The 26,653-nt window shown below is 38.4% G+C and overlaps 1 protein-coding gene and 1 pseudogene across 1 annotated transcript; one reads left to right on the forward strand and one right to left on the reverse strand.

The window, feature by feature from the left end:
* Positions 1–8,828: 8,828 nt before the first annotated feature.
* Positions 8,829–19,536, reverse strand: LOC132434319 (cytochrome b-c1 complex subunit Rieske, mitochondrial pseudogene; annotated as a pseudogene).
* LYZ (lysozyme) lies at positions 19,469–25,912 on the forward strand. Its single transcript, XM_060025203.1, has 4 exons — positions 19,469–19,670; positions 20,902–21,066; positions 23,603–23,681; positions 24,995–25,912. Exons 1-4 carry the CDS (start codon positions 19,535–19,537, stop codon positions 25,059–25,061), a joined length of 447 nt encoding a protein of 148 aa, XP_059881186.1. The 5' UTR covers positions 19,469–19,534; the 3' UTR covers positions 25,062–25,912.
* The last annotated feature ends 741 nt before the right edge of the window (positions 25,913–26,653 follow it).

The following is a 26,653-nucleotide window of genomic DNA, read 5'->3' on the forward strand; positions in this document are numbered from 1 at the left end:
TTATATATTGTATATAATTTTGCAACATCTATGTTCTTTTTACAGTCATAAAACAAAATAAAAATAAAATAAATAAAACAAAAATAAAAACAGGGCTTCCCTGGTGGTGCAGTGGTTGAGAGTCCGCCTGCCGATGTAGGGGACACAGGTTCGTGCCCCGGTCCGGGAAGATCCCACATGCCGTGGATTGGTTGGGCCCGTGAGCCATGGCCGCTGAGCCTGCGCATCCGGAGCCTGTGCTCTGCAACGGGAGAGGCCACAACAGTGAGAGGTCCACGTACCGGTAAAAAAATAATAATAATAAAAACAATGTTGAGGTTCAAGCAACCTGCAACAGATACAGGAAGAAATTTAAAGATAAAGGGTACACTTTCACGCCCGGCTTATTTTCTCTTCCTAAAATGACAGAATGTCCAGATCATTTATGGACACCCAGCAGTTACACATTTCTCACTGGCCTCTTTTGTCCATACCAGCTTCTAAGTGTCAAAATAATTCTGTTGAAAGGTTTTCAATAAAAGGTAAGAGAAGAAAGTAGGGCTTCCCTGGTGGCGCAGTGGTTGAGAGTCTGCCTGCCGATGCAGGGACACGGGTTCGTGCCCCGGTCCGGAAAGATCCCACATGCCGCGGAGCGGCTAGGCCCGTGAGCCATGGCCGCTGAGCCTGCGCGTCCGGAGCCTGTGCTCCGCAACGGGAGAGGCTACAACAGTGAGAGGCCCCCGTACGGCCAAAAAAAAAAAAAAAAGTAAGTTTTAGATTCAGTAAAGTTGAACAAATATGAAAGTCTTTTCGGTATATCTCACAAAGAAGTTTTAAAAAATTCTTTATTTTGAAATAATTATAAATTCATAGAAGTTTGCAAAGAAATGTACAGAAGAATCCTGTGCACTCTCCCTCCAGCCTCCTCCAGTGTTAACATTTTGCACAACTATAGAACAGCATCCAAGTCAGAAAACTGACATTGATACAATCTTGAGAGCTTATTTAAATTTCACCAGTTATACATGTATGTGTTTGTGAGTATGTTATATGTGGCCTTATGCTGTTTTATCACATGTAGAGCCTTAGATAATTATTGCCACAATCAAGATATTCAACTGTACTCATTACCACAAGACTCCTTTCTTTCACTACTTTATAGCCATACCCATCTCCTTCCTCCCATCCCTAACCCATGGTAACTGCTATTCTCTTCTCCATCTCTTTTATTGTTATTTCATGAATGTTAAATAAGTGGAATCTTCCAGTATGTATCCTTTCAACATTGGCTTTTTTCATTTAGTATAATTTCCTTGAGGTTCCTCCAAGATGTTGTGTGTATCAATAGTTTGTTCCTTTTTTTTTTTTTTATCACTGAGTAGTATTCCATGGTGTGGACACAACAGCTTGTTCACCCATTCACCCATTCAAGGGAATTTGGATAGTTTACAGTTTTTGACTATTAAGAATAAAGTTGCTTTGAACATTCATATTCAAGTTCTTATATGGAAAGAAGACATTTCTCTGGAATACATACCCAAGAGTGGGTTGCTGGTTTGTATAATAAGTCCATTTTTAATTTTGACAGGGATTGCCAAGCTATTTTCTAGAGGGGCTGTAATATTTTACATTGCCACGAGCAGTGTATGAGTGATCCAGTTTCTCTGCATCCTTGCCAGCTTTTGGTGCTCTTGCTATTTTTAATTTTTTCATTCTCATGTGTATAATGATATCTTATTGTAGTTTTAATTTGCATTTCTCTAATGGATAATAGTGTTAAAAATATTTTCATTTGTTTACTTGCCACCTGTGTATCCTTTTTGGAGAAATGTCTGTGAATGTCTTTTCTGTGTCAATGCCCAGTTTTCTAATTAGATTATTATTTTTTTAATGTTGAAATTTGAAGGTCCTTTATGTATTCTAGATAAAGGGGTTTTGTCTGATAAGTGATTTGCAAGGTTTTCCCTGATCTCTAATTTGTCTTTTCAGCCTTTGAATAGGGTCTTTTGCAGAGCAAAAGTTTATTTTGATGAGGTCCAATTTATCTATTTTTCCTCTTATGAATTATGCTTTTGGTGTCAAGTCTAAGAATTCTTTACCTTGTTCTAGGTCTCAAGATTTTCTCCTATGTTCTTTTGTGTAAGTTTTATAATTTTACATTTAAGTTCAAAATTTGTTTTGAGCATAATTTTGCATAAAGTGTGAGGTTTAGGTCAAGGTTCTTTTTTTTCTTTTTGCCAATGGATATTCAATTATTCCAGCACCATTTATTGAAAAGACTATCCCTCCTCCATTAAGTTGCTTTTGCTCTTTTGTCAAAAATTAACTGGGCATATTTGTATAAGTCTATTTCTGGGCTTTCTATTCTGTTCCATTGACCTATGTGTCTATCTTTCCTTCCACATCATACTTTCTTGATTACTATGATCAGTTTTTAATAGCTGTCTTTCCAGGTGGTATCTTTTTATTGTTTATTTTTCCTCAGAAATTTCTAAAATTAACTAACAAATAGATGCCATGAAGGTAATATATTTTCTCTGTTTTCTCTCATTCTTATTCTTATTCAACTATGCTCTTATATTGTATCAGCTATGATGAAATCTCATTTTATTCTTATCTCTCTGGATTTGTGGTTTATTCAGACAGTCAGAAGAGTATTATATGTAAATGCTATGGCATGTGTTGTATTAAAATAATAAGTTGTTTTTATTGCTTAGAGAGAAAGAACTGAGAGGGGAAGAAGAGGAGCTGTCATTTCTTGACTGTTTAAAATTTGCCATAACCTTCATGGTATGATTTCAACTAAGCTACAGAGTAAACATTAGTACTCTCATTTTATAGAGGAAGAAATTGAGCTTCATAGAGTATGAATAATGAGTATGAGCATATACTTCATAGAGTATGACTTCATGAGGATGATCCTGGTTAGGATCATAGAGATGAGTGCAGCTTTTTAATCTTTTTTTTTTTTTTTTTTGAAGAGAGAGCAGTTCCTTGGGCAAATATGTATGAGGCACCTGAAGCCAAGTTTATATCACTTACAGGAAATGTAGATTCTGTTGGTGCTAATTCAGCCATGGATAACCTCTTCATGGTAGGATGGTTGGAAAGAAAGGGTATTTATCTAGTACCTGAGTTGCATAATTCTATATCCTGCAAGGTGCCCTGCCTTAGTGTCCTACTTCACCATTCAGAGATGTTTTCCCAATTAAGATCCCACTTGGCCACATTAACAGAAAAGTGTGTTCTATCTTCTTTAAACACCTCTTCCTCTGAAGTTCAAAGAATCCAAGGATACTTACTCAGTCCAGAGTATCTATCCTATTTACTCTCACTTCATCCTGAAACTGGACAGCCCAGACAACTCAAGAAAATGACCTGTTCATCATAGCTGTTACTACTATTGCTAAGCCTCAGTCCTTCTCAGGGAGAGGCCAATATACTGTACCTTTCACCAGCCTGGAGACAGTTGTTGCTGAAGCATGTGGGAAGCCCTGTCAGGGAGAATAGATTTTATTCTCTGTTGCAGGATGCTGACTGCTTGGTGACCCATTATTGATCTCTCATTGGGTTTTATACTGGGACTCCCTCTCTTCCAGCCCCAGAATATGGATGTCGGTCTTCCAATGAAGAAAGCTCCTTCCAAAGTACTCTTATTCCCTAGTCTTGCCCACCCCTGACCTCCAGCAGTCTAGAAGGTCTTCCTCTTAGTGGAGCTCCCAGCCTTATCCAGGCAGGCTGCATTAGAATGTGGCTATGATAGAGAGAAGGCAAGGCCTGGATCACCCAGAAAGAAAAAACAACTGAATCATCTTTCAGAAGCTGCTGAGGTGAGAATGGGGTTGACAAAGACAAGAGGGACTACGAAAGAAACACTCATAAAGCCTGTATTAATATGCCAAAAATAATATGTATTATTCTGTTTTATCATATTAATCATGTTTTTATTCTTTGTATTTTATGACAGTTAGCATCTTGGGGACCTTGTTGGCTGGGGAGAGACTGCCCCTCCCAGGACTAGCTAATTCCTAGAGATAGTAAATAATTTGCGTGAACATACCTTTCATATGCAAACCGACCAGTTGAGAGCCCATACTTCTGACTACCTCTTTTATCTAACTCTCACACATTGAGCCAATATTTCTCCTGCCCTAAATCACCCCAGGTCCAGGGACCAAACAACTAGAGACCACTCCTATAGCCCAGAGCCCACTGAAATTATTCAAACTAACATAGGCAAAACATTTTCAGACATAAATCATACCAGTGTTTTCTTAGGTCAGTCTCCCAAGGCAATAGAAATAAAAGCAAAAATAAACAAATGGGGCCTAATCAAACTTACAAGCTTTAGCACAGCAAAGGAAACCATAAACAAAACGAAATGACAACCTACGGACTGGGAGAAAATATTTGCAAATGATGGAACCAACAAGGGCTTAATTTCCAAAATATACAAACAGCTTAGTTACAATTCAGTAACAAAAAAAACAAACAACCCAGTCGAAAAATGGACAGAAGACCTAAACAGACATTTCTCCAAAGAAGACATACAGATGGCCGATGGGCACATGAAAAAGTGCTCATCACCACTAACTATTAGAGAAATGCAAGTCAGAACTACAGCGAAATACCACCTCACACCAGTCAGAATGGCCATCATTAAAAATTCTACAAATAATAAATGCTGGAGAGGGCGTGGAGAAAAGGGAACCGTCCTGCACTCTTGGTGGGAATGTAAATTGGTGCAGCCACTATGGAAAACAGGTTGGAGGTTCCTCAAAAAACTAAAAATAGAGTTGCCATATGATCCAGCAATCCCACTCCTGGGGATATACCAAGACAAAATTCAAAAAGATACATGCACCCCTATGTAAATAGCAGCACTATTTAAAATAGCCAAGACATGGAAAGAACCTAAATGTCCATTGACAGATGAATGGATAAAGAACATGTGATAAATATATATCACACACACACACACAATGGAATATTAGCCATTAAAAAGAATGAAATAATGCCATTTGCAGCAACATGGATGGACCTAGAGATTATCATACTAAACCAAGTAAGTCAGAGAAACACAAATATATGATTCACTTATATGTGGAATCTAAAAAATGATACAAATGAACTTATCTAGGAAACAGAAACGGACTCACAGACACAGGAAACAAACTTATGGTTACCAAAGGGAAAAGGTGGGGGGGGAGGAATATATTAGGAGGTTGGGATTAACATGTACACACTACTATATATAAAACAGATAATCAACAAGGATCTACTATATAGCACAGGAAACTCAATATTCTGTAATAAACTAAATGGGAAAAAAATAGATATATGTATAACTGAATCAATTTGCTGTTCACCTGAAACTAACACATTATAAATCAACCATACTCCAATATAAAATTTAAAATAATAAAATTTTTTTAAAAAAGAAGGAAAAACAGCAGCAACAACAACAGCAACGAATAAATGGACACCTGAATTCCATGATTTAAAGAGAAGAGAAATTGGTAAGGAGAAACAAAGATGAGTGGAACATAATTTCAAGAAATGAGGCAATGGAAACTTCATTCACCAAGAATTTCTTTTTTTTTTGGCTGCACCATGCATCTTGCAGGATCGTAGTTCCCCGACCAGGGATCAAACCTGGCCCCCCGGCAGTGGAAGTGCAGAGTCCTAACCACTGGTCCGCCAGAGAATTCCCCCACCAAGAATTTCTAATCATAAAAAGATACTCTTGCTGTATCTCAGGAATTCTTAATTGCTGACTTCCCCCCTCCCTATATTTATTTCTAGATATATAATGGAATTCTTTTTAAAAATTGGAACTCCTACTTATTGTTGTAAATGCTAAAGTCACACTATGATATGAATGCTTCACTTTTCTAAGTTAAGAATTTACAGCTCCAGGGCTTCCCTGGTGGCGCAGTGGTTAAGAATCTTCCTGCCAGTGCAGGGCACATGGGTTCGAGCCCTGGTCCAGGAAGATCCCACTTGCCGTGGAGGAACTAAGCCCGTGTGCCACAGCTACAGAAGCCTGCACGCCACAACTACTGAAGCCCGCTCGTCTCGAGTCCGTGCTCCACAATGAAGAGTAGCCCCCTTTCGCCACCACTAGAGAAAGCCCACACGCAGCAATGAAGACCCAACGCAGCCAAAAATAAAATAAATAAATTTATTTAAAAAAAAAAATTACAGCTCCAGCCCAGACCCTTTTTTCTAAAGCTGAAAGATCACAGGACCCAGCTGCCTACCAGACACATCGACTTGGGATTTCAAACACAACATATTAAAAATTGGACTTATCTCCTATCCACCCTATCCTCCTCTAAGTTTATTCACTGTCCTGTATTCCCCATAATTGGCCTGCCAGAAACCAAAAAATCCAGGTAGCTTTCCCCCTCTACCTTGCATCTCCCCATCCAAGCAATCCAAAACTTCCCCTGGTTCTGATCCTTTGAATATCTGTCTTATCTGTCTGCTGTTCTCTGTACCTCCTGACTGCTTCTATCTTGGTCTTTCATTATTTCTCTTGTAGATTGTAACAGCAATTTCTCAAAGAATTATTTGCAGTCCACGTTCCTCCTAAGAGACCATGAATTGAAAAAAAAAAATTAAAACTTTTTCCCCCATTTTTATGGGCTAATGATGCATAACTCCATATATTTTCATTTGTATATACAACAAAGGATTAATTGTGAATAACCACCTACCTGAGTTACTAAGGATTACTGAAATTTTGTATTAATAAGCTAAAATTAGCACACGAATAGGATTTACCGATTAAACTATACCCTATAAAGAAGTCTGGCAGAATGCAATGTTATTGTACATCAATAGTTGGAATTACCCTAATTTTCAGAAAGGATGCCTCATCATTGTCATGGTTTTCAGTTCCTGCTTTTTAACTATAATTTCCCATAAATGTAGATTTATATCATAGTGCTTTAGGTTTATAGCTACCCTTAAAGACATATATTCATTTTGATTCAAATATTAATCATTCACAACCCTAATGATAAAGTAGATGTATATATAATCCCATCAAACTTTGGTTTAAAAAAAATGATACTTCATCCTAAAGACTCAGTACTTGTTTCTCAGGAAAGTGGCAACAGTAGGGTAAAGGATCTTATGGGATCATTTCTTTCCCCTGCAAAGTAGACCACAGTCAAAAGAGTTTGAAGATCATGGTCTTTATTACTATCTTGGCTTTTAACTCCTGCCTTCCTCCTCCAAACACACACACATTATCACTTTAGTCTGTACTACCAAGAAGGGATCTCTTTTGCACACAAAGTATAATTATTTTGGACTTCCCTGGTCCAGTGGTTAAGACTCCATGTTCCCAATGCAGGAGGCATGGGTTTGAATCCTGGTCAGGGAACTAAGATCCCACATGCCACATGGCACTGCCAAAACAAACAAGCAAGCAAATAAAAAAACAAAATATAATTGTTTCATATCTCTTGCTCAGAATATTTCAGTTTCAACATTACCTTCAGCAATGATTATTAACACATTTAGGTGTTTTTTCCCTTTAAGAATAGGTAAATAATAATTAAAGCTTTTGACATTCTTCTGAGAAAAACGTACATATACACATACACACAATAAAATCTTATACAACTTCAGAGGTTTTGCAACACCCCTGAAGCCCAACCACAGATCTAGGAATTCCTCACCCAGCCTATACAATTTACAAATTGAATCTCCTTTGAATAGCATAAAAGGTCTTTTGCTTACCTAGCCAAACTCTTTACTTCCACTCCCCACTTCAAAAGGAATTTCCAGAACATACTATGTTCTCTCTTATACCTTTTTTTAAAATAATCTTTTAACTTTAGAATAGTTTGAGATTTACATAAAAATTGCTAAGATAGTACATATAGTTTCTGTATTGCCCAAACCCAATTTCCCCTATTTTTAACATCTTACCTCAGCGTAGTACATTTGTTACAATTAATGAACCAATATCTAAAAGTTATTAGTAAATAAAGTTCATACTTTATTCAGATTTCCTTAGTTTTTACCAAATGTCCTTTTTCTGTTCTAGGATCCTATCTAGAGTACCACATTACATTTAGTTGCTAGGTCCTTTTGGCTCCTTTTAGCTCTAATAATTTCTCAGACTCTGCTTGTTTTTGATGACCTTGACAGTTTTGAGGGGCACTGATGGGGTATTTTGTAGAATGACGCTTAACTGGGATTTGTCTGATGTTTTTCTCATGACTAGGCAAGGATTATGTGTTTTGGGGAGGGAGACCACAGATACCAGTTTCATCACATGGTATCTAGGATACATACTATCAACATAACTTATTACTGTTGATATTAACCTTGATCCACTGGCTGAAGTAGCATTTGTCAGGTTTCTCTGCAGTAAAATTACTCTTTTTGCTCCTTTCCATGCTATATTCTTGGGAAGAAAGTCACTATGCACAGCCCACACTTAAGGAGTGGTTAGTTACACTCCACTTTCTTGAGGGCAGAGTATCTACATAAAGTTTTTGGAATACTTTGGCATGGGAGATTTGTCTATTCTCCCTTTCCTTTGTTTTTTTCTTTTTTTTCTCTCCATACACCAGTCTGTAATTTTTTATTAGAATTAACTATCAAAGACACTGTACCTTTGAAGTCTTTGAGCATAACAGTGTTTAACAGTGGCTTTATTAGGTGAATGCTTGAAAGTATTCAACATGAAATTCAATTTACTTCACATGTTTGCAAACACATTATTAGCAATTCTTAAATATTTCAAATCAACTAATTTGAAGTGCAGAAGGCTTGTTCTCAAATAACTCTTCTGAGGTGACACAAAGACTGAAAGAAGCCTATGACTTGAGTCCAGGTCTCTAATCAACAATCACTATATCATCACTGGTGAACTCATATGAGGGAACTTCAAGGTTGAGAGGTGCAGACCCCTTCCTGATCCTGCCAGATGCATCATAGTGTGACCCACGGCAAGGGCAATAATAACCACCAAAATCTCCTGCATTTGCAATGGGTACACAACCAAGATGAGTGCAAACACCTATCAAGACAAACCATTCAGGTTTCTTTACTCGTTCTAAATCATGCTGTGAGTCCCTCAACTGAAGTCCTTCAACTGCAGCTTTCTGGTCAGTTTCCTTCTTGGTTCTGTGGCGCACAAACAGGGGTTGGCCTCTCCATTTGAAAGCCATGTTCTTGCCCTCTGGAATATCGGGTAACTTGATTCCGGTTTTGGACATGGCCAACACATCAGCAGAAACACTCATGCTGGAAACGAACTGAGAAACGACATTCTTGGCAGCATACGCGACACCCACGGTAGTTGTTGCAGTTACCAAATAGGAGAAACCTTTTGTAGCCTCACTGCTCTCTTTTGAAGACTTTGTACTATCTAACACTTGAGCACGACGATAGTCAGAGAAGTCAGGCACTTTGACGTTCGTATGGGAATAACGAACAGAAGCAGGGACATTGAGGCCCACGGAGGCGACAAAAAGCTGGCCTGCGTGGCCTGACCACTCGGCGACTCCCAGCACAGGAAGGACTGCTTCACGTCCAGCACTGGCGACTCCGAGGTGGCGGGCACCGTGGCCTGCACTAGTGGCCGACAGGACAGGCGCAAAAGGGCCCTGAGCGGGTGGCGACCAACAACATGGTGACAGCAGCTCCCTCCCTTTCCTTTGTTTTTAAAATTGTTTTACCTCCATCTGAAATGATGAAATAACAAAACACTCCCAGAATTTCCATGGCTAAACACACGATTTACTTCTTATTCATGCCACAATCATCTATCATAGTTCAGCAAGTGGTTCTGTTCCACACAGTCACTCAGGCACCTGGGCTGACAGAGGTTTTACCAACAGGTAGCTAAACCTTCTGGCACATACAACTTCACCAGGTGCCAAGGCAGATAGAAAAGTACTGGAGTGTTTTGCACTAGCACTTAAATGTTACAGTTTAGAAGTGACTCATTATTTCTACCCATAGCTCATTGGCCAGAATTAGTTACATAGCTCTTCCTAAATTCAAGGGAGTAGGGGAGTATAATCCTCCCCTCTGCCTGGAAGGAAGAGAACCAGACATGGGAAGTTCCTATCACAAGTCTCCTACCCCAAATTGCCCACCAAACAAAATCCTATTCTCCCTCCAACTCTCATCCAGCTGAAATGCTGTGAAGCCTTCACTGTCTCTTCCCCACTGACTTCAGGTCCCCTCTGTGCTCCATCAGCCCTCTGTGCAGACCAACAATAAAGCAACTATATATTGGATTGTAATTGTTGGTTTGCATGTCCTGTAGAGGAAAACAGTCATGCTTTTTCACCTTGGTATCCTCAGCATTAACATGGTGCCTCTAACATAGAAAGTATTCAATCAATCAACTTTTATTATTTATTGAATTAGTTAATAGACAAATTCCTAAACTTACAACCAAATGTACACAGAACCTTCTTCCATAATACAATTATTCATGTATAATTTCTTGACAATTGAAGTAGAAATTTTTTTCCCTTACTATAGTGAAGCGTTGAATAATACCTTCAAAAATTTTTACATATATTGGCATGAGGAATCCTGTGTCTCAAACATATTGTCTTATTTCTAATTTATTCCAGAGGCCTGAGTTAACTCTTTATAAAAAAATGATTCTTTCTTTAAAATTCTAGGTTACCTTTTTGTAATTGTTTTCTCATGTTGGAGAAGCACATCCTTATGTAGTTTGTAGTTGTTTTTTATTTGTAAGTTTGTATTATTTCCTTGCATCATTTGTAATGTCAAAACACTGTGGGTTTTTTTTTGTTTTTTTGTGGTTTTTTTTTTTTTTAAACACTGTTTTAACACAGGTAGTCAAGAGAGAAGAATAACACCTTAATTGAAGGTGGAATGCATTTTTTATACAGGGAATTTACCAGTTTTGTTGAATGTCTACACATGAGTGTGCTTCTTTCTGAGATGGCAGAGGAGAAATCTTAAAGGAGCATAAGTCCTCAAAGAGCTCATCATGATGAATATGAGGACAATATGACAGCAAACCACAGAATAGACAATAAAGCCATAGATTACATGTGATTGACATATGTGTGTTATAAACTCTGAGTCCTCTGAGTTCAGGGTTGGCATGCTCTGGATGCAAAGTAGGTTGGAGGGGAGAAAAACTGGACATAAGGGGACTACTTAGAAAGCCATGTCAGTAGTCCTGTCACAAAATTCAGATCTAAACTAGATTTCACATACCAGAGTACATTGAGCATATTTGACTTGCAGTGAATTGAATTTCTTACATGAGGAAGATATTTTAAGTGTAGTTTTTCTGTATTTAGGTTTATTTTATTCCCATTATTTTTCACAAAAATTAGTAGTCATGTGTGTATGTATATCTATAAACTTTTCCATTTTAGAAGATAGTATTCTTATGAGGAAACTGAAAATTATCTTAAGTTCCTAGATGTTAAAACATCCATTCATTTTTTTTTTAGCAGGTTAGAGTTTACCATTCTATATTTGTATAGTATTTCTAATTTACTAAGTTACTCTTTAATTGAAAATCATTATGAATCGGCAGTCAAAGAAACTATTTTCCAAAATAAATGTGTAAGGCACTGATAACTAGCCCTCATCATCTTTGGGTCAGGTCATTGTGAGACCTGTGTGTAAATGGTGCTATGTTTGTGAGTTCAGTTCCTTTCTGACTGAGTTGGAAATAGACCACTCCTATGCCAGCAAACCAGCCACTTCACAGAGGTATGATATTGACCTGAGAGATGGGGGATTGAGATGGGGGATTGGGGTGAGAAAATGTGTGGCTGCATCTTAAACAACTTAGAGTGATGTCAAAGGAAGAACAGCACCATCTTCAATTAAATGTGTACATATAAATTGTTGTTAATAAGAAGTTAAGCATATTATCTTATTTACTTGCTAAGGGTAGCAATAAAATGTTTGTTTGTCGAGAGGGGGGAAAATACAACCCAAATACATGACCTTATTCCCCTATTTACAACAATTTCTTCTCTCCTCCCCCAACATTTTGTGATGTTACCAGAGCTAATGTACGGATTGAAATCATTGTTTTCTAGTTCAATGAAAGAAGTTTAATGATTATGCAGTTGCACTGGCACAAATAAAAAGATCAAACAAACCTGAAACCCAAAAGTCATACTTAATAGAGAAATGAAATCAGAATACTCTTCTGGAAAGAGGAAACTAAAGTGGGAGCATTTTCATCTCTTTGTAAACAAGACTGTTTTAACACATGTTTGAAAAGTCAGTTACCTATTTCATTATAATTTCTCAATGATGAATGCCCAATTGTTGTGTAAACTGAGAAAGGATTTTGTAACCTGACCGATTGTGGGAAGGGAAATATTTGTTCATAATGTGAAAAGGGGCAGGGAAAAAAAAAAGGAGGAAGTGAAGTGAGATCCAGCCTAAATTCTGATTGCATAATGATAACAGAAGTAATAGTACAAAGGAAGTATTCACAAAGAAATCAAAAGCTTGCCACAATTATCAGTTGTTCACATATCAAGAATATTGATTTTTAAATAGTCTCTTAACTGTTCCATGGCATTGCCTGGTGTTAGATCAACCTCTTAGAGAAAAATCACACTTTTAAAATAAATACATAAAATGGGTTTGCACAACTATATCGGGAGCTGAAATCAGACAAGAAGTAGACAAAGGAGTTATAGTGTGTCAAAGGGTGAGAATTGGGTCGCGGTAGAATTTCTTCCCATTCACTTCAACTTTTACAAGGTAATGTGGTAAACTGAAAAGGTCATGGAACTGACCTGAATCCAAATCCCAGCTCTTCCACTCACTAGCTATATGTCTTCGGGCAAGAGACTTTTCTTCTCTGGGACATATATTTTTTCATCTGTAAAATAGATATAATACCTATCTTTAAGACCCCTGTAAGAATTATAAGTAATGTTTATTAAGTGGTTAACACTTCATAAGCATTTGATAAACAAAAGCTAGTATTATTTACCTTTCCTTTTCCCCTGTATCTCGAACTCGTCTGGATAATCTCTAATCCTGATTATTCAAACCTCCTAAATATCTCTGAAACACTCCCAGTTCTCTGTTACCCACCCCCACCTTTGTCTGCCATCTGGACTCCTTGCCAGTTTTCTAGCAGCAATCCCTGAATCCAATCTAGAGTGTTTTGTTTCATTAAGATTTTGATCCAGTTACTCTCCAGTTTAATACTCATGAATAGTTTCCCATTGTCTTTGGGATTAAGCGCTAAATCTCACAGTTTTGGGGATTAAGCTTCCAGGTCTGGTCCTGCTCACCCCTCCAACTTTCTCTTTGCCACCAGATATCCTAACATTTCTTTCGTTGTCTACATAGTACACTGAGGAAACAGCAGGAATGAAGACAGAGAAGAGAGTGAGTACGTGGCAAGTATCAGGAATGGTAAAATCTCCTCTATGACTAGCAGTAAAGTACATGGCAGATTACTAGGCTAGTAGTATTTTTTAGGCTTAATGATCAATTGATGGGTCAGTAACTTGTGGCTCTGTGCTAGAGCACAGTAACTAGAGACTCTTACAGCACAGTATTGCTACCATAGTAGAAATAATTTCTCTTGTGTATGTTAAATAGTATTATTTTTTCTTGGTATGAACCAATTACCTGACTCAAAACACAAAAACAGCAAGACCATAGAGAAAAGTAAGTACAAAAGTTAGATGATTTCTGGAGTTTGGATGGTGTCAGGGAACACAGGAAATTATCTTGTTTGATCTATTTTGCAAAGAGTGGGAACTTAAATTACAGGGATATCGAGAGCTAAAAGAAGAGAAAATGGTCATGATCCTTGAGGAAAAAAATACAGTGGTCTGGATTAGGCAAACCCAAACCATTTACCATTTTTCAATGACCCATATACCTGAGGGGCCAACAAAATGCCACCTTTGGATTGGGGTCAAGCACTGCTCCTAAGTCAGGGAGTGTCCCCACAGGGAGCCACTCTGACCTGTGGCCAGGCTGCTGGACTTGCTGGGAGCAGCTGTGTGCTGGTCCTGTTTCACAAGGCTGTTACATGCCACATTAGTTGAAGAAGAATTTACTCCACCTTAACCTTTCAACATGTGGGCTCCCCCAGAGAGCCCTGCGGTGTTCCCCGCCACAGCCCTCCCAACTGCCCCACCCCTCCAAATTCTCCTAGCAGCCATGCTGCCACAGCAGAGATGAGACTAGGTCCTCTGCACCCCTGAGCCAAACTACACAAGGACGGCATCAGCTGGAGAATGCAGTGAGTGCAGCTGCCCTGACCGTGGTCTTCCAGGGTCCATAATGGCTTCAAGAAAATGACACTGCTTCACTAACAAGTGATTATTTATACCTTTTGACAAAACTCATGCCAATGCCTCTTTTCATTAATACAGACAATTTTGATTTATCAGTGTCAGTACAAACACTGCACAAACACTCACAGATGAGTATAATTTGATGGTATAATTTGGTTGTATTTCTATTCTTAAGTTTTTTGGTTTCCTTGGAGTTAATAATTGCCTTACTTTTCTGTTTGCTTAGTTTTCCATGTATTTATTCATGTATTAATTCATTACCCAAAGTCTCAGCCAGAGTTGTCAAACTCCCTTCAATAGGTTCAGACATTCCAGGCCATCTCTTCTGGTTTTCCCTAGGGAGTCCACAGGGACACTTCTCCCTTCATCTCTATAATTTCCCTTCTCCTCTTTCCTGTATTAGAACCCTGTTTCCTAGAACCCACATCTTCTATCTTATTTGCTCCTTTTACTTTTTATTTATTTTTTGGCAGCACTGCACAGCTTGTGGGATCTTAGTTCCCCAACCAGGGATTGAACCCGGGCCCCGACAATGAATGCACCAAGTCCTAAGCACTGGATTGCCAGGGAATTCCCAAGAATACATCATTTTGCAATTTCTAGAGACATATGCCTTTTTATAGTACAATTTTTTTAAAGTGGCAAAAAGAACATGTTATTAACAGACCCAAATATCTTTAGTTTCTCTGTAATAAGAAGTCAAAAGCAGATAACCTTAACCTATGTTTGGCAATTAATGTTTCAGTATTTTCTCTTATTTGGAAATTATCTAGATATTCAATGAATATCCATCATATACAGTTAGGGTTACGAATAGATTTTGGAAACGATTTTTAAGCAGACATATTTTATAGAACATAATGATTGTTGCAAAATTCATTTACAAACTTTTCTCCCACTTACATCCATTTAATTCATGTGTTCTTAACAATTATTCTTGAGTTGCCGTGAAAATTTCATGAGATATGAAAAGTTAACCATCATTTTAAGTTATTTTTGTTGTTGACAAACTAGGCAAGTAGCAAAAATCACAGAAGCAAAGACCCCAAACATTTAAACATGGCTTTTTTTCCCCTACCACGTTGACATACATGAAGAAAATCGTTTTTGTTGTAACTTTATTTCCTTAGGCTAAATTTATGATTTTATAATCTCAGGCATCTAGTAGAGATAACATAAACTTATTTGACTAGTCTTAATTTATATAAGTGCCTGTATTTTCTTTAAGCCAATTAAATAGAGCTCTTTCACAAGTTTTTAGGAATACTATCCAGAGGGAAAAAAATCTCACATATACATAACATACATATATAGATATACATAGACACATAGACAGATGCAAACAGAGATCTTATAGATTTCATTTAAAAATTTTAGCCACATATCAGGTACAGTAGTACAAAACTCACTAGCTTATAAAAGAATAGTTGGGGGCTTCCCTGGTGGCACAGTGGTTGAGAGTCCGCCTGCCGATGCAGGGGACACGGGCTCGTGCCCCGGTCCGGGAAGATCCCACATGCCACGGAGCAGCTGGGCCCATGAACCACGGCCGCTGAGCCCGCGCGTCCGGAGCCTGTGCTCCGCAACAGTGAGAGGCCCGCATACCGCAAAAGAAAAGAATAGTTGGATCTAAATGGTGTTTCTGGCAGATTGAACAAGTTAAGTTTACCTGCTCAGATGGCTGAAGCTTTTACCAATATTTGTGGAAAAGACTTTTAAGAATTTTACTTTTCTTTAATACATGATCTTATGGAGGCTGTGGACAAAATTTGGGGCAAGGGAGCTTATGGAAATATAAAATAGCAGTTTCTTTTAAAAACTCTCTCTCTCTTTTTTTTTCCAGTCCCATGGTTGCTTTAGCCAACAATTATCTTTATTTTTTTATTTTTAATAAATGCATTTATTTTTTTATTTTTGGCTGCATTGGGTCTTTGTTGCTGTGCACGGGCTTTCTCTAGTTGCAGCTAGCAGGGGCTACTCTTCGTTGAGGTGTGCGGGCTTCTCATTGTGGTGGCTTCTCTTGTTGCGGAGCATGGCCTCTAGGCTTTTGTAGTTGTGGCACGTGGGCTCAGTAGTTGTGGCTCACGGGCTCTAGACCGCAGGCTCAGTAGTTGTGACGCACAGCCTTAGTTGCTCGTGGCATGTGGGATCTTCCCAGACCAGGGCTCAAACCTTTGTCCCTTGCATTGGCAGGTGGATTCTTAACCATTGTCCCACCAGGGAAGTTCCAACAATTATCTCTTTGGATGCTTACATTTCAAAGATATAGTAAGATCAATATTTCCAACGGACTGAGAAAGGATTGTAGGTTTTATCTAAGAAGGAACTCGGGCATATTTGCCTACTATCAGAAATCTAGGATAATTACTGTAATGTTTCTCTTTTGTTTAACAATAAGATAGGATAGTTCAGTGATTTTTTTTTTTTTTTTTTGTAGTGCCGGCCCAAGATACGGGGAAGGTCTGGACCTGGTGGGGTCTGCTTACAGAGTAAGGGACAATAAATCAACTCTTCCTGTGTATTTTCTGAACCTTCAAAGCTATTTCCTGGCTATCAATATTTACGTAAGTTGTACACCTGCTTGAGTGCCACCTGCACTTCTTGACATTTGTTCTCTGATCTTCCCCTCCTAATCTTGTTAAGGAAGTGTTTTGTTTTTTCTCACACTAGCCAACGTATTCCTCTGTATCTCTCTTCTTCCTTCCTTCCTTCCTTCCTTCCTTTCTTTCTTTCTTTCTTCCTTCCTTCCTTCCTTCCTTCCTTCCTTCCTTCCTTCCTTCCTTCCTTCCCTCCTTCCTTCCTTTCTTCAATCTGATCTTCCCATAGGTACCAGTAGGACATCTGTTTAAGATGAGGGCTCTCTTAAAAATCCTTTCAGATGTAAAAGTCCAAATCTTTAATATACCTATTTCAACTGTGACTCCAAACTGGTAAATCTTTTTTTTTTTTTTTTTTTTTTTTGCGGTACGCGGGCCTCTCACTGTTGTGGCCTCTCCCGTTGTGGAGCACAGGCTCCGGACGTGTAGGCTCAGCGGCCATGGCTCACGGGCCCAGCCGCTCCGTGGCATGTGGGATCCTCCCGGACCAGGGCACGAACCCGTGTCCCCTGCATCGGCAGGAGGACTCTCAACCACTGCGCCACCAGGGAAGCCCTCTTTTATGTCTTAAAACCAATTTCAAGGCTTAACCATGGACACAAAATGTGTCCCCTAAGAAATGTAACCCTCTCAAGATGCAGAGCCACTCCAGAGGTAGCCTAAGAAAGCAAAGACCTTCATTGTCACAGGTGTCAGAGAAACATCTATCTCCCACAAAGTGAGACACCTGAAATCACTGACCTACTTATCTGTGTTACCAGAAAGGGGATACTGGGATGAGAATTTTTCCCTCACAAACAAGGCAATGAAGGTAGAGGCGATAAAGGCCCCTTATGGACTGAGACCCTTTATTAAGACAAACTCCCCTGAGAGCCAGCATGGTTCGACAAAGAGAATGTTGCCTGTCACTTCATGTCTTAGGCTCTTAGCTGGCTGACTAGCTGCTGATGCAAGCCTGACAGACAGTCTGCACCCCCAAAGTGGCAGAAACCAGAGGGAATATTCTCACCGGTTACAAAGCCAAGTTCTCAGTACATAAAATGAGACAAAAGGAGATTCTCATCTTACGGTTTTTCATCCTTATGACAAATGACACAAAAGACAGAGACACAGGAAAACATGACTCTTTCTGGGGGGCTAAGAATCAATACCCATATGTGTTGATTACCAACAACAAAATCACAAAAGTCACGGTTCAAGATCTATCTTCACAAATGTTTTTCTCATGCCACTGTGCATTTGGAAAGGAAGGGACAAGGAGAAATGTTTATCCTCCTCTCTTGACTGTCCACTACAGACAGAGATCTGGGAGACTGACATGGTAAGAATTCTTACCTTCTGCTGGTCTGTTGTCAGTTATCCCATATCTAAACTACAGTCTCTAGGGAGAGTAGAGTGTTCCAACCTTTTACTGTCCCATCACCAGAAACTGTACAGGAGGAAAAATTTGTTTCCTTTTACCCTTTTAGGTTTTTGGCTGGGGCTGTGGAACAAAAGACAGATTAACAAGAGAACAAGTTTATTAATATATATATCTCATATATACTTATAAGAAATGCAGGGATGAGTAACTCAAAGAGGTGGCTAGAACTTGGACTTACATATCCTCTTAACCAAAGAACAATATATTTTTAGAGGAGCAACAAGCACTAGGCTTCCAAGGGTGGCAAATTGTGGGACGATCAATATATAAGAAACCAATGGAAGATAATAGCTAGTCAGTAAATGTTGTTTTGTAGAGTCCTCTGGTGCTGTCTTGGGGCTAAGTGTCTAGGGTTGTAGGTGATTAATTTCTGCACAAATTTATGTTCTGCTTTCAAGAAAAGAGGGGGAGGACAGAGAACTTTTCTTGGATCTGCTTCTTTTCAATTGCCTTCAGCTCAAAATCATTCTCATACCAAAGGGCAAGATTTTTTGGTGATATATTCTGGTATTCTTCTGTAGGTTTTGCTATAAAGTTCCCTTGCTTTGTAATGACCCTTTATGTTCTAACATGGAAATGTGAAGTAAGGCATTGTCAGAAAGGAGTTAGGAATGTTGTTGACATGAGACTTATTTATAATAGTAAACATTGGTTTATAAATTAAGAGTTTACAATAGTAACCAAAGAAGTTAGTATAGGAATCTGGCTGAGCAGCATGGTGTTGTGCTATGTAACTATCAAAACAACAGAGTGTCGTGTTCTTTTGTGGAAATTATATAAAGTAATTTTAAGTGAAAAAGATGAAGACAACATAGTGAAGGCACATAAAACAATTTAATGAAAATGAATATTAATCAAAGATTGGAGCTCATTTGCAGTTACGTAAAATGTTCAGTTTTTTTCCTTTATAGTTGCTGAAATTCATGATAAAATAGGAGGAAGTTCCTCTTTTGGCAATAGTGCTAATCCCAATTCTTCTTGAGCAATGTCATTTCATTATTTTCTTGCAGGTCATCCTTAGGACCTCAGAATATCCCTCTTCAAAAATAAGGAAGAAAACTTTTAAAGACAGTGGACCAATAAACGGTTCCTGTTTTCCACCTGTCTCAAAGGGTGGAGCTGCCAGACCACTCGGAGAAGAAGGAAGTGAAAAGACGCTAAATACCAGGGCCAGCTCACCCTGGCCAGCCTGGAGGTCTGGCTTCTCAGTCAGCATGAAGGCTGTCCTTATTCTGGGGCTTCTCCTCCTTTCTGTCGCTGTCCAGGGCAAGACCTTTGAGAGGTGTGAGCTTGCCAGAACTCTGAAAAGACTTGGATTGGATGGCTATAGGGGAGTCAGCCTGGCAAACTGTAAGTTAACTCTTCTTCATCCGTCCAAATAGTTAGCCAGGTGTGGAACAGATACTCATAGAGGATGAAGAATAAGAAAGGGACTTTGAGTGAATGGACTTTTTTATTCCTTTGATGGTTTGTACACTTAAAATGGTTAAGAACATCAACTTGTTCCTTTAGAATCAGATGTACCAGGTGAAGGATTGAGGCATGGGAGGACCAAATTCTGTACCATTTTAAGCATGCCAGGACCCGTTGTACGCTTCTAGTGCCACTAAATTTGCCCGCTGGCACATGTAAGCTGACTCAAAGATTCATTTGTGCACTGAGGATATGTCTATCAAGCCCTTGGTGTTGGACTCCAGCCATTTCCAATTTGGAACTTGGGTTCTGCAAGCCTGAGTAATGTAGTATTTTTTTCATTTTTAATCCCCCTACCATGATGTTGGGTTTTTAACAGCAAAGTTTTTAAAAAATTACATTGAATTCTTAAAACAGGGACAGTAGGAACCTATTTCCCCTCAGTCAATATCTATATAAGGATTCCTGAAATGCAGCATGAAATGACATTTTATTCTTACTCTAGTTGATTATTTTTCATTTTCTTCCACAGAATTCAAGATGTGCCCTAAGTAAAAGTTACTTTATATTTTAGTCCATATCTGCCAATGTAATCACTGAATTTTTCAGATTGAATTCAGACATTTCCCCTCCATAACTATTTTTGAATGAATGAGCAAATGGCTAGATGGGTGGATGGATGACACAGTCTTTCCTATTCTATGACTCCTGTTGTCTGGATTCTAATTTGATATCCAAATTCATCTTTAGGTATCATAAGAAATTTTCTTTCTCCCAGAAAATCCTTATTTTTCCTAATAAAAAGCATTAGCATATGCATCTGCTGCTAATTACCAAACCCACTCAACATCTCTGTTGATTTTCCTATTCTAGGCTGAATCTTACCTGAGGGATGGGAGCAGGGGAAGGGTAATAGCAATGGAAGAAACAGCTATTTTAATATTTTAAAAAATATGTTACCTTGTTTCATTAGTATTACCAAATGATTTGCTAACAAAAGAATTCTAAGGGCCCTTTAACACCAAAGTGTTAAAATATTTTACAAGTAAACTACATCTTTATAAAGTCGTTAGTAAAATAGAATTAGTTAAATAGAACTATATAATTATGCTATGAACTATAAACCATATGGTGTTGCTGTTTATTACTTAAAATACGTTTTTTTCAGGGATGTGTTTGGCCAAATGGGAAAGCAATTATAACACACAAGCTACAAACTACAATCCTGGAAGCCGAAGCACTGACTATGGGATATTTCAAATCAATAGCCGCTACTGGTGTAATGATGGCAAAACCCCAAGAGCACATAACGCCTGTGGCATACCCTGCAGTGGTAAGACAAGATAATGTTGAGTGATGGCACAGGATCCATCTGGTTATACTTACAAGAATAGAGATTCAATACAAATGAAAAGGTCTTGAAGGGTTCATCAGGGACCTAGAAAAACTCCACCTTAACTTCTAGAAACTCTTTATTATTCTCATAATTCCTTAAGGAAGAAATTAAAGAGCTGGTATCATAAAAGTTTGCTGTTTTCTAATATACAAAAGCTTCTGGAATGACATCACTTTATTATAACTGGACTTGTTGATGCTTTGTAAAGAACAATGCCAATTGGACATATGTACACTACCAAATGTAAAATAGATAGCTAGTGGGAAGCAGCCACATAGTACAGGGAGATCAACTTAGTGCTTTGTGACCACCTAGAGGGGTGGGATAGGGAGGGTGGCAGGGAGACGCAAGAGGGAGGGGATATGGGGATATATGTATACGTATAGCTGATTCACTTTGTTATACAGCAGAAACTAACACACCATTGTAAAGCAATTATACTCCAGTAAAGATGTTAAAAAAATAAATAAATAAAATAAAATTTTAAAAAAAGGAAAAAAAAAGAACAATGCCACTTACCTTGTTTGGGGAGGTTTAGGGATAATTTGGTGTGTGGTCATTTTTTTTTTTTAATCTACTCTCCTTTATTGGAAAATGAAAGGATTAGTAGTTAACCAAAGAGGAGGAATATGTGTGGTCCTTTTTAAAAAATTGTTTTTACTTTTTATTTATTATGAAATGTTTTAAATATATGGAAAATTAGAAACATTAGTATATTAGTATAATAAACATCAATATGCTCATCATGTACTTTAACAGTAAAACAGTTTGTCATATTCTTTTATGTATATATTTTATATATATATATATTTTTTTTTTTGCTGAGTGATTTTAAAGTGAATTAGAAACATTATGACATTTCATTTCTAAATTCTTTAGTTGGCATCTCCAAAAAATATAGTTCCTATATAAACATTGTTATTCTAACAAGTTAATTTATGGACTTGTTTAATTGGGGTGAAACAAATATTCTATTCAGTTCCTTTTTTTTTTTTAATTTTATTTATTTATTTATTATTTTTGGCTGTGTTGGGTCTTCGTGTCTGTGCGTGGGCTTTCTCTAGTTGCGGGGAGCGGGGGCCACTCTTCATCGCGGTACGCGGGCCTCTCACTGTCGCAGCCTCTCTTGTTGTGGAGCACAAGCTCCAGACGCACAGGCTCAGTAGCTGTGGCTCACGGGCCCAGTTGCTCCGCGGCATGCGGGATCTTCCCAGACCAGGGCTCGAACCCGGGTTCCCTGCATGGGCAGGCAGATTCTCAACCACTGCGCCACCAGGGAAGCCCTATTCAGTTCCTTTTAAAAGAGAGAGAACATGTGGAATCTTTAGTACATAAAATACTGGAGAAGTATCACAAAATTGATATTGTTAATTTTTAAATATTAAAAGAGAACATTCGTCTTAGAATATTCTTTTGTATCCAGTTAATTTATTTAAAAAAAATTCTGTATTATATAATAATCTGTGGTCATTGAAAAAACATTCTTACTACCCAGAGATGTATGACCACTGGAAACTTTTGGTATACATATATTCTTTGAGGATATGTATCACTTACATATATGAATGTAAAGCTATGTTATACACATATGTACACACATACAAACATGTAAGCAATGTGTGTTTCAACAAAAATGAAATTGTACTATATTTACTGCTTTACAATTTGCTCTTTATTACACAAAATTATTTTTGTCAACAAATACCAATCTTTTTTTTTTTTTTTTTTTTTTTTTTGTGGTACACGGGCCTCTCATTGTTGTGGCCTCTCCCGTTGCGGAGCACAGGCTCCGGATGCGCAGGCTCAGCGGCCATGGCTCACGGGCCCAGCCGCTCCGCAGCATGTGGGATCTTCCCGGACCGGGGCACGAACCCGCGTCCCCTGCATCGGCAGGCGGACTCCCAACCACTGCGCCACCAGGGAAGCCCAACAAATACCAATCTTTATTATTTTTTAAAGATGAATAGAATTCCACTTTATAAATATTCTGTAATTTATCAATCCAACTCTTAATGTTAAGCACTTAGGCTGTTTCCATTTTCCCCTATTATTAATTGCTATGAAACACCTTGTACATACATCTTTGGGTACATCTCGTATTATTTCTTTAGGGTGAATTTCCAATAGTAGAATTGCTGAGCAAAAAAGTGCTAGACCGGTTTCTACTTGTTGGTTTGTTTCTGTTTTGTTTTGTTTTTTACAGTGCCTAGTAAAAAGAGAACCTTCTATCACATTAGTGAATAATTCCAGAGCTTCCAATGACTTTGGTAAATGAGAAACAGAATGGTTTATTTCATGCCAAATGGGATGGAATGAAGAAAGAGTTTTCCCCCCACATTCACAGATACATGGACTCTTAAAAAATAATTTTAGTTGTTCTTTTCTCAGCCTAAGAGAATGAAGCTGGCTGAACCTAAACTTAAAATGAAATTTCTATGAGCATTGTTTCCATTTCTCACCACTTCTTTTTCAGTGTTGCTGAAAGATGACATCACTGATGCTGTAAGATGTGCAAAGAGGGTTGTCAGTGATCCACAAGGCATTAGAGCATGGTATGCTTTTTTTGTCCCTTCCAGTTTTATTGAGATGTAATTGACATACAGCACTGTATAAGTTTAAGGTGTACAGCATAATGATTTGACTTACATACATCATGAAATGATTATCATAATAAGTTTAGTGAACATCCATTATCTCATATGGATACAAAATTAAAGAAATAGAAGAAAAAATTTGTGTGTGTGATGCAAAGTCTCAGGATTTATTCTCTCAACAACTTTCGTATATAACATACAGCAGTGTTAATTATATATATCATGTTGTACATTATATCTTTAGTACTTATCACTGGAAGTTTGTAGTACCTTTGACTGCCTTCATCCAATCCCCTCCCCTCACACCACCCACAACCTCCACCTCTGGTAACCACAAATCCAACCTCTTTTTCTATGAGTTTGTTTGTATGTTCGTTTCTCTGTGTTTGCAGTATAATGGACCTACAACACTATGTTAGTTCCTGTTACAGAGCATGCTATGTGTTAATCATTAAAGGGGAGAGCTGTTTTACCCTACTGTTATGAGAGAAGTGAGGGAATATTTCCAAAGACCAACGTATGCTACTGAGAACTGAAAATTGCAGCTTTAGGTATATATGCTAAACAACGTATCACATAGAAACCATCTACGTTAACTGATTCAGAATCTTATACTTTTACTCCTCAAATTTTTTTTAGGGGATTTCTAGAGTTTTTTTCTTTTTTAAAAATATTTATTTATTTATTATTTTTGGCTGCATCGGGTCCTCGTGGCAGCTCACGGGCTCTTCGTTGCCGTGCGCGGACTTCTCTCTAGTTTTGGCGCACGGGCTTCAGAGCACATGGGCTCTCTAGCTGTGGTGCTCGGGCTCAGTAGTTGTGCCATGCGGGCTTAGTTGCCCCGCGGCATGCGGGATCTTACTTCCCTGACCAGAGTTCGAACCCGCATCTCTGGCATTAGAAGGCGGATTCTCAACCACTGTACCACCAGGGAAGTCCCAATTTCTAGAGTTTTTAAGATTTTCCCCACTCTTTGAACTCCTTGTCATATCTTGAAATTATTTTTGTAATTAAGTAAATGTGGAATGTACTTTGCAGTTGTGGACTACACGGGACTCAACATTCTTCTTCAGCATTCTGTGCTCTAGTGAAGGCTTGGGGAGAGACAGGAAGTACTTGGTATACATATCTCCATTTAATACTTGGATTGATCTGTAGCCTGTATTTCAGTATTGATAAACTATTTTGTTCTCCCAAAGGATTTGAAGTATGTGTATTACAATGAAGGTATGTTTTAACCTTATTACCATGTGTTTCATCTTTCTCTGCAGGGTGGCATGGAGAAGTCACTGTCAAAACCAAGATCTCAGGACATATGTTCAGGGTTGCGGAGTGTAACTGTGGAGTTTTCTTTCTTCAGCTCATTGTCTCTTTTTCACATTAAGGAAGTAATAGTTGAGCGAAAGGTCATACTACCATTCTTTCAAACAAATAATGTTTTTACAGAAGCAGGAGCATATGGTCTTTCTTCTAAGAGGCTTAATGTTTACCTCATGTGTTTATTGTTTTATATTAGGCCTACAATATTTTTTGGTTTGCTAATAGAACTAATGCTGGTGAATATTTGTCTAAAATCTTAATTATCAAATATATGTCCAGTACATTCAGTTCTTAATCAAAGAAATAACCCAGACTTAATTTTGAATGATATAAGTACTCCCCAATATGCAATAAAAATATAACCAAAGAATATGTTTAAACAAATTGATCTTAGGCAAAATCCCACTTGTGTAGGCATGTGACACCTTCATCTGTTCTGTCATCTCCCAAAACAGTAAAAGATAACCACTCTTTGTTGGGCAATATAAAATTTTAAAAAGAGCAGAGTGCCAAGTGGCTAAAAATAAAAACAGCCTGAATTAAGAATTTTGTTTCCATAAAGTGTGACCTTTGATTTGAATGTTTTCTTAGAAATGTTGCATTTACACAGCTTTAAATATAAACTCACAATTTATATATCAATCTATCTTATCCCTTTTAAAGAACTCATTTATGCGTCTTGCTGGTCATGAAGGAATATAAAGAGGGATTAGATGACCTGTTGCTTTTCCTTAATTTTATTAAGTTAGATTCATGCATTATGACAAATTCAGAGGCAGGTGAGTTTTCAAGTATTGAAATAATTGCTAATTAACCACAGGTGTGAAATTCTGCATGCTGTAAAAAATACAAACATTTTCATTAAAAGATTTGCAATTCATACCTTGTCTCTTTGTTTAGAGCCCTTTAGTATCTCTGAAGAAATACATATGTATATATTTGGAAAAAAATGATCTGACACTTAGTGTTTCCTACATCCTCACCTGTACTGAAACAGCTGGATATTGCTGGAAAAATCCAAAAACATGCTGACAGATGTCACTTTTTTTTTTTTTTTTTTTGGCCGTGCTGCGCGGCTTGTGGGATCATAGTTCCCTGACCAGGGGTTGAACCCGCACGCTCAGCAGTGAAAGTGTGGAGTCTTAACCACTGGACTGTCAGGGAATTCCCCTCACTTTTTCACTGTTGTGGCCTCTCCCGTTGCGGAGCACAGGCTCCGGACGCGCAGGCTCAGCGGCCATGGCTCACGGGCCCAGCCGCTCCGCGGCATGTGGGATCTTCCCAGACTGGGGCACGAACCCGTGTCCCCTGCCTCGGCAGGCAGACCCTCAACCACTGCGCCACTAGGGAAGCCCTCCCCTCGCTTTAAATTCATAACCACAAATCTCAAATGGGCCTTCAAGTCTGCCTGGTCATCTTAGTCACTTCTCTGCAATCCTTCTGTGTTGGTGTCCCCACTCTCCAAAATGACTATCACTATTTACTTCTCTCATTTCAAAGTCCCAGCACACACGCGCAGCCACTGGCCTTCCACACTCTCTGCTGTCAGTAGAGGACCTGGCCTCATATTACACTGAGAGAATAGACACAACCTTAGACAAAATTCTCCC

This window comes from Delphinus delphis, chromosome 11 (assembly GCF_949987515.2).
Source record: "Delphinus delphis chromosome 11, mDelDel1.2, whole genome shotgun sequence".
In the NCBI taxonomy this organism is placed as follows: Eukaryota; Metazoa; Chordata; class Mammalia; order Artiodactyla; family Delphinidae; genus Delphinus; species Delphinus delphis.

Excerpts from the sequence above, each read along its gene's own strand:
- LYZ (XM_060025203.1), top strand. The coding sequence starts at position 19,535 with ATGAAGGCTGTCCTTATTCTGGGGCTTCTCCTCCTTTCTGTCGCTGTC. Across the intron at positions 21,067-23,602 it reads CTGTGGCATACCCTGCAGTG|TGTTGCTGAAAGATGACATC; the intron begins GTAAGACAAGAT and ends CTTCTTTTTCAG. Across the intron at positions 23,682-24,994 it reads CCACAAGGCATTAGAGCATG|GGTGGCATGGAGAAGTCACT; the intron begins GTATGCTTTTTT and ends CTTTCTCTGCAG.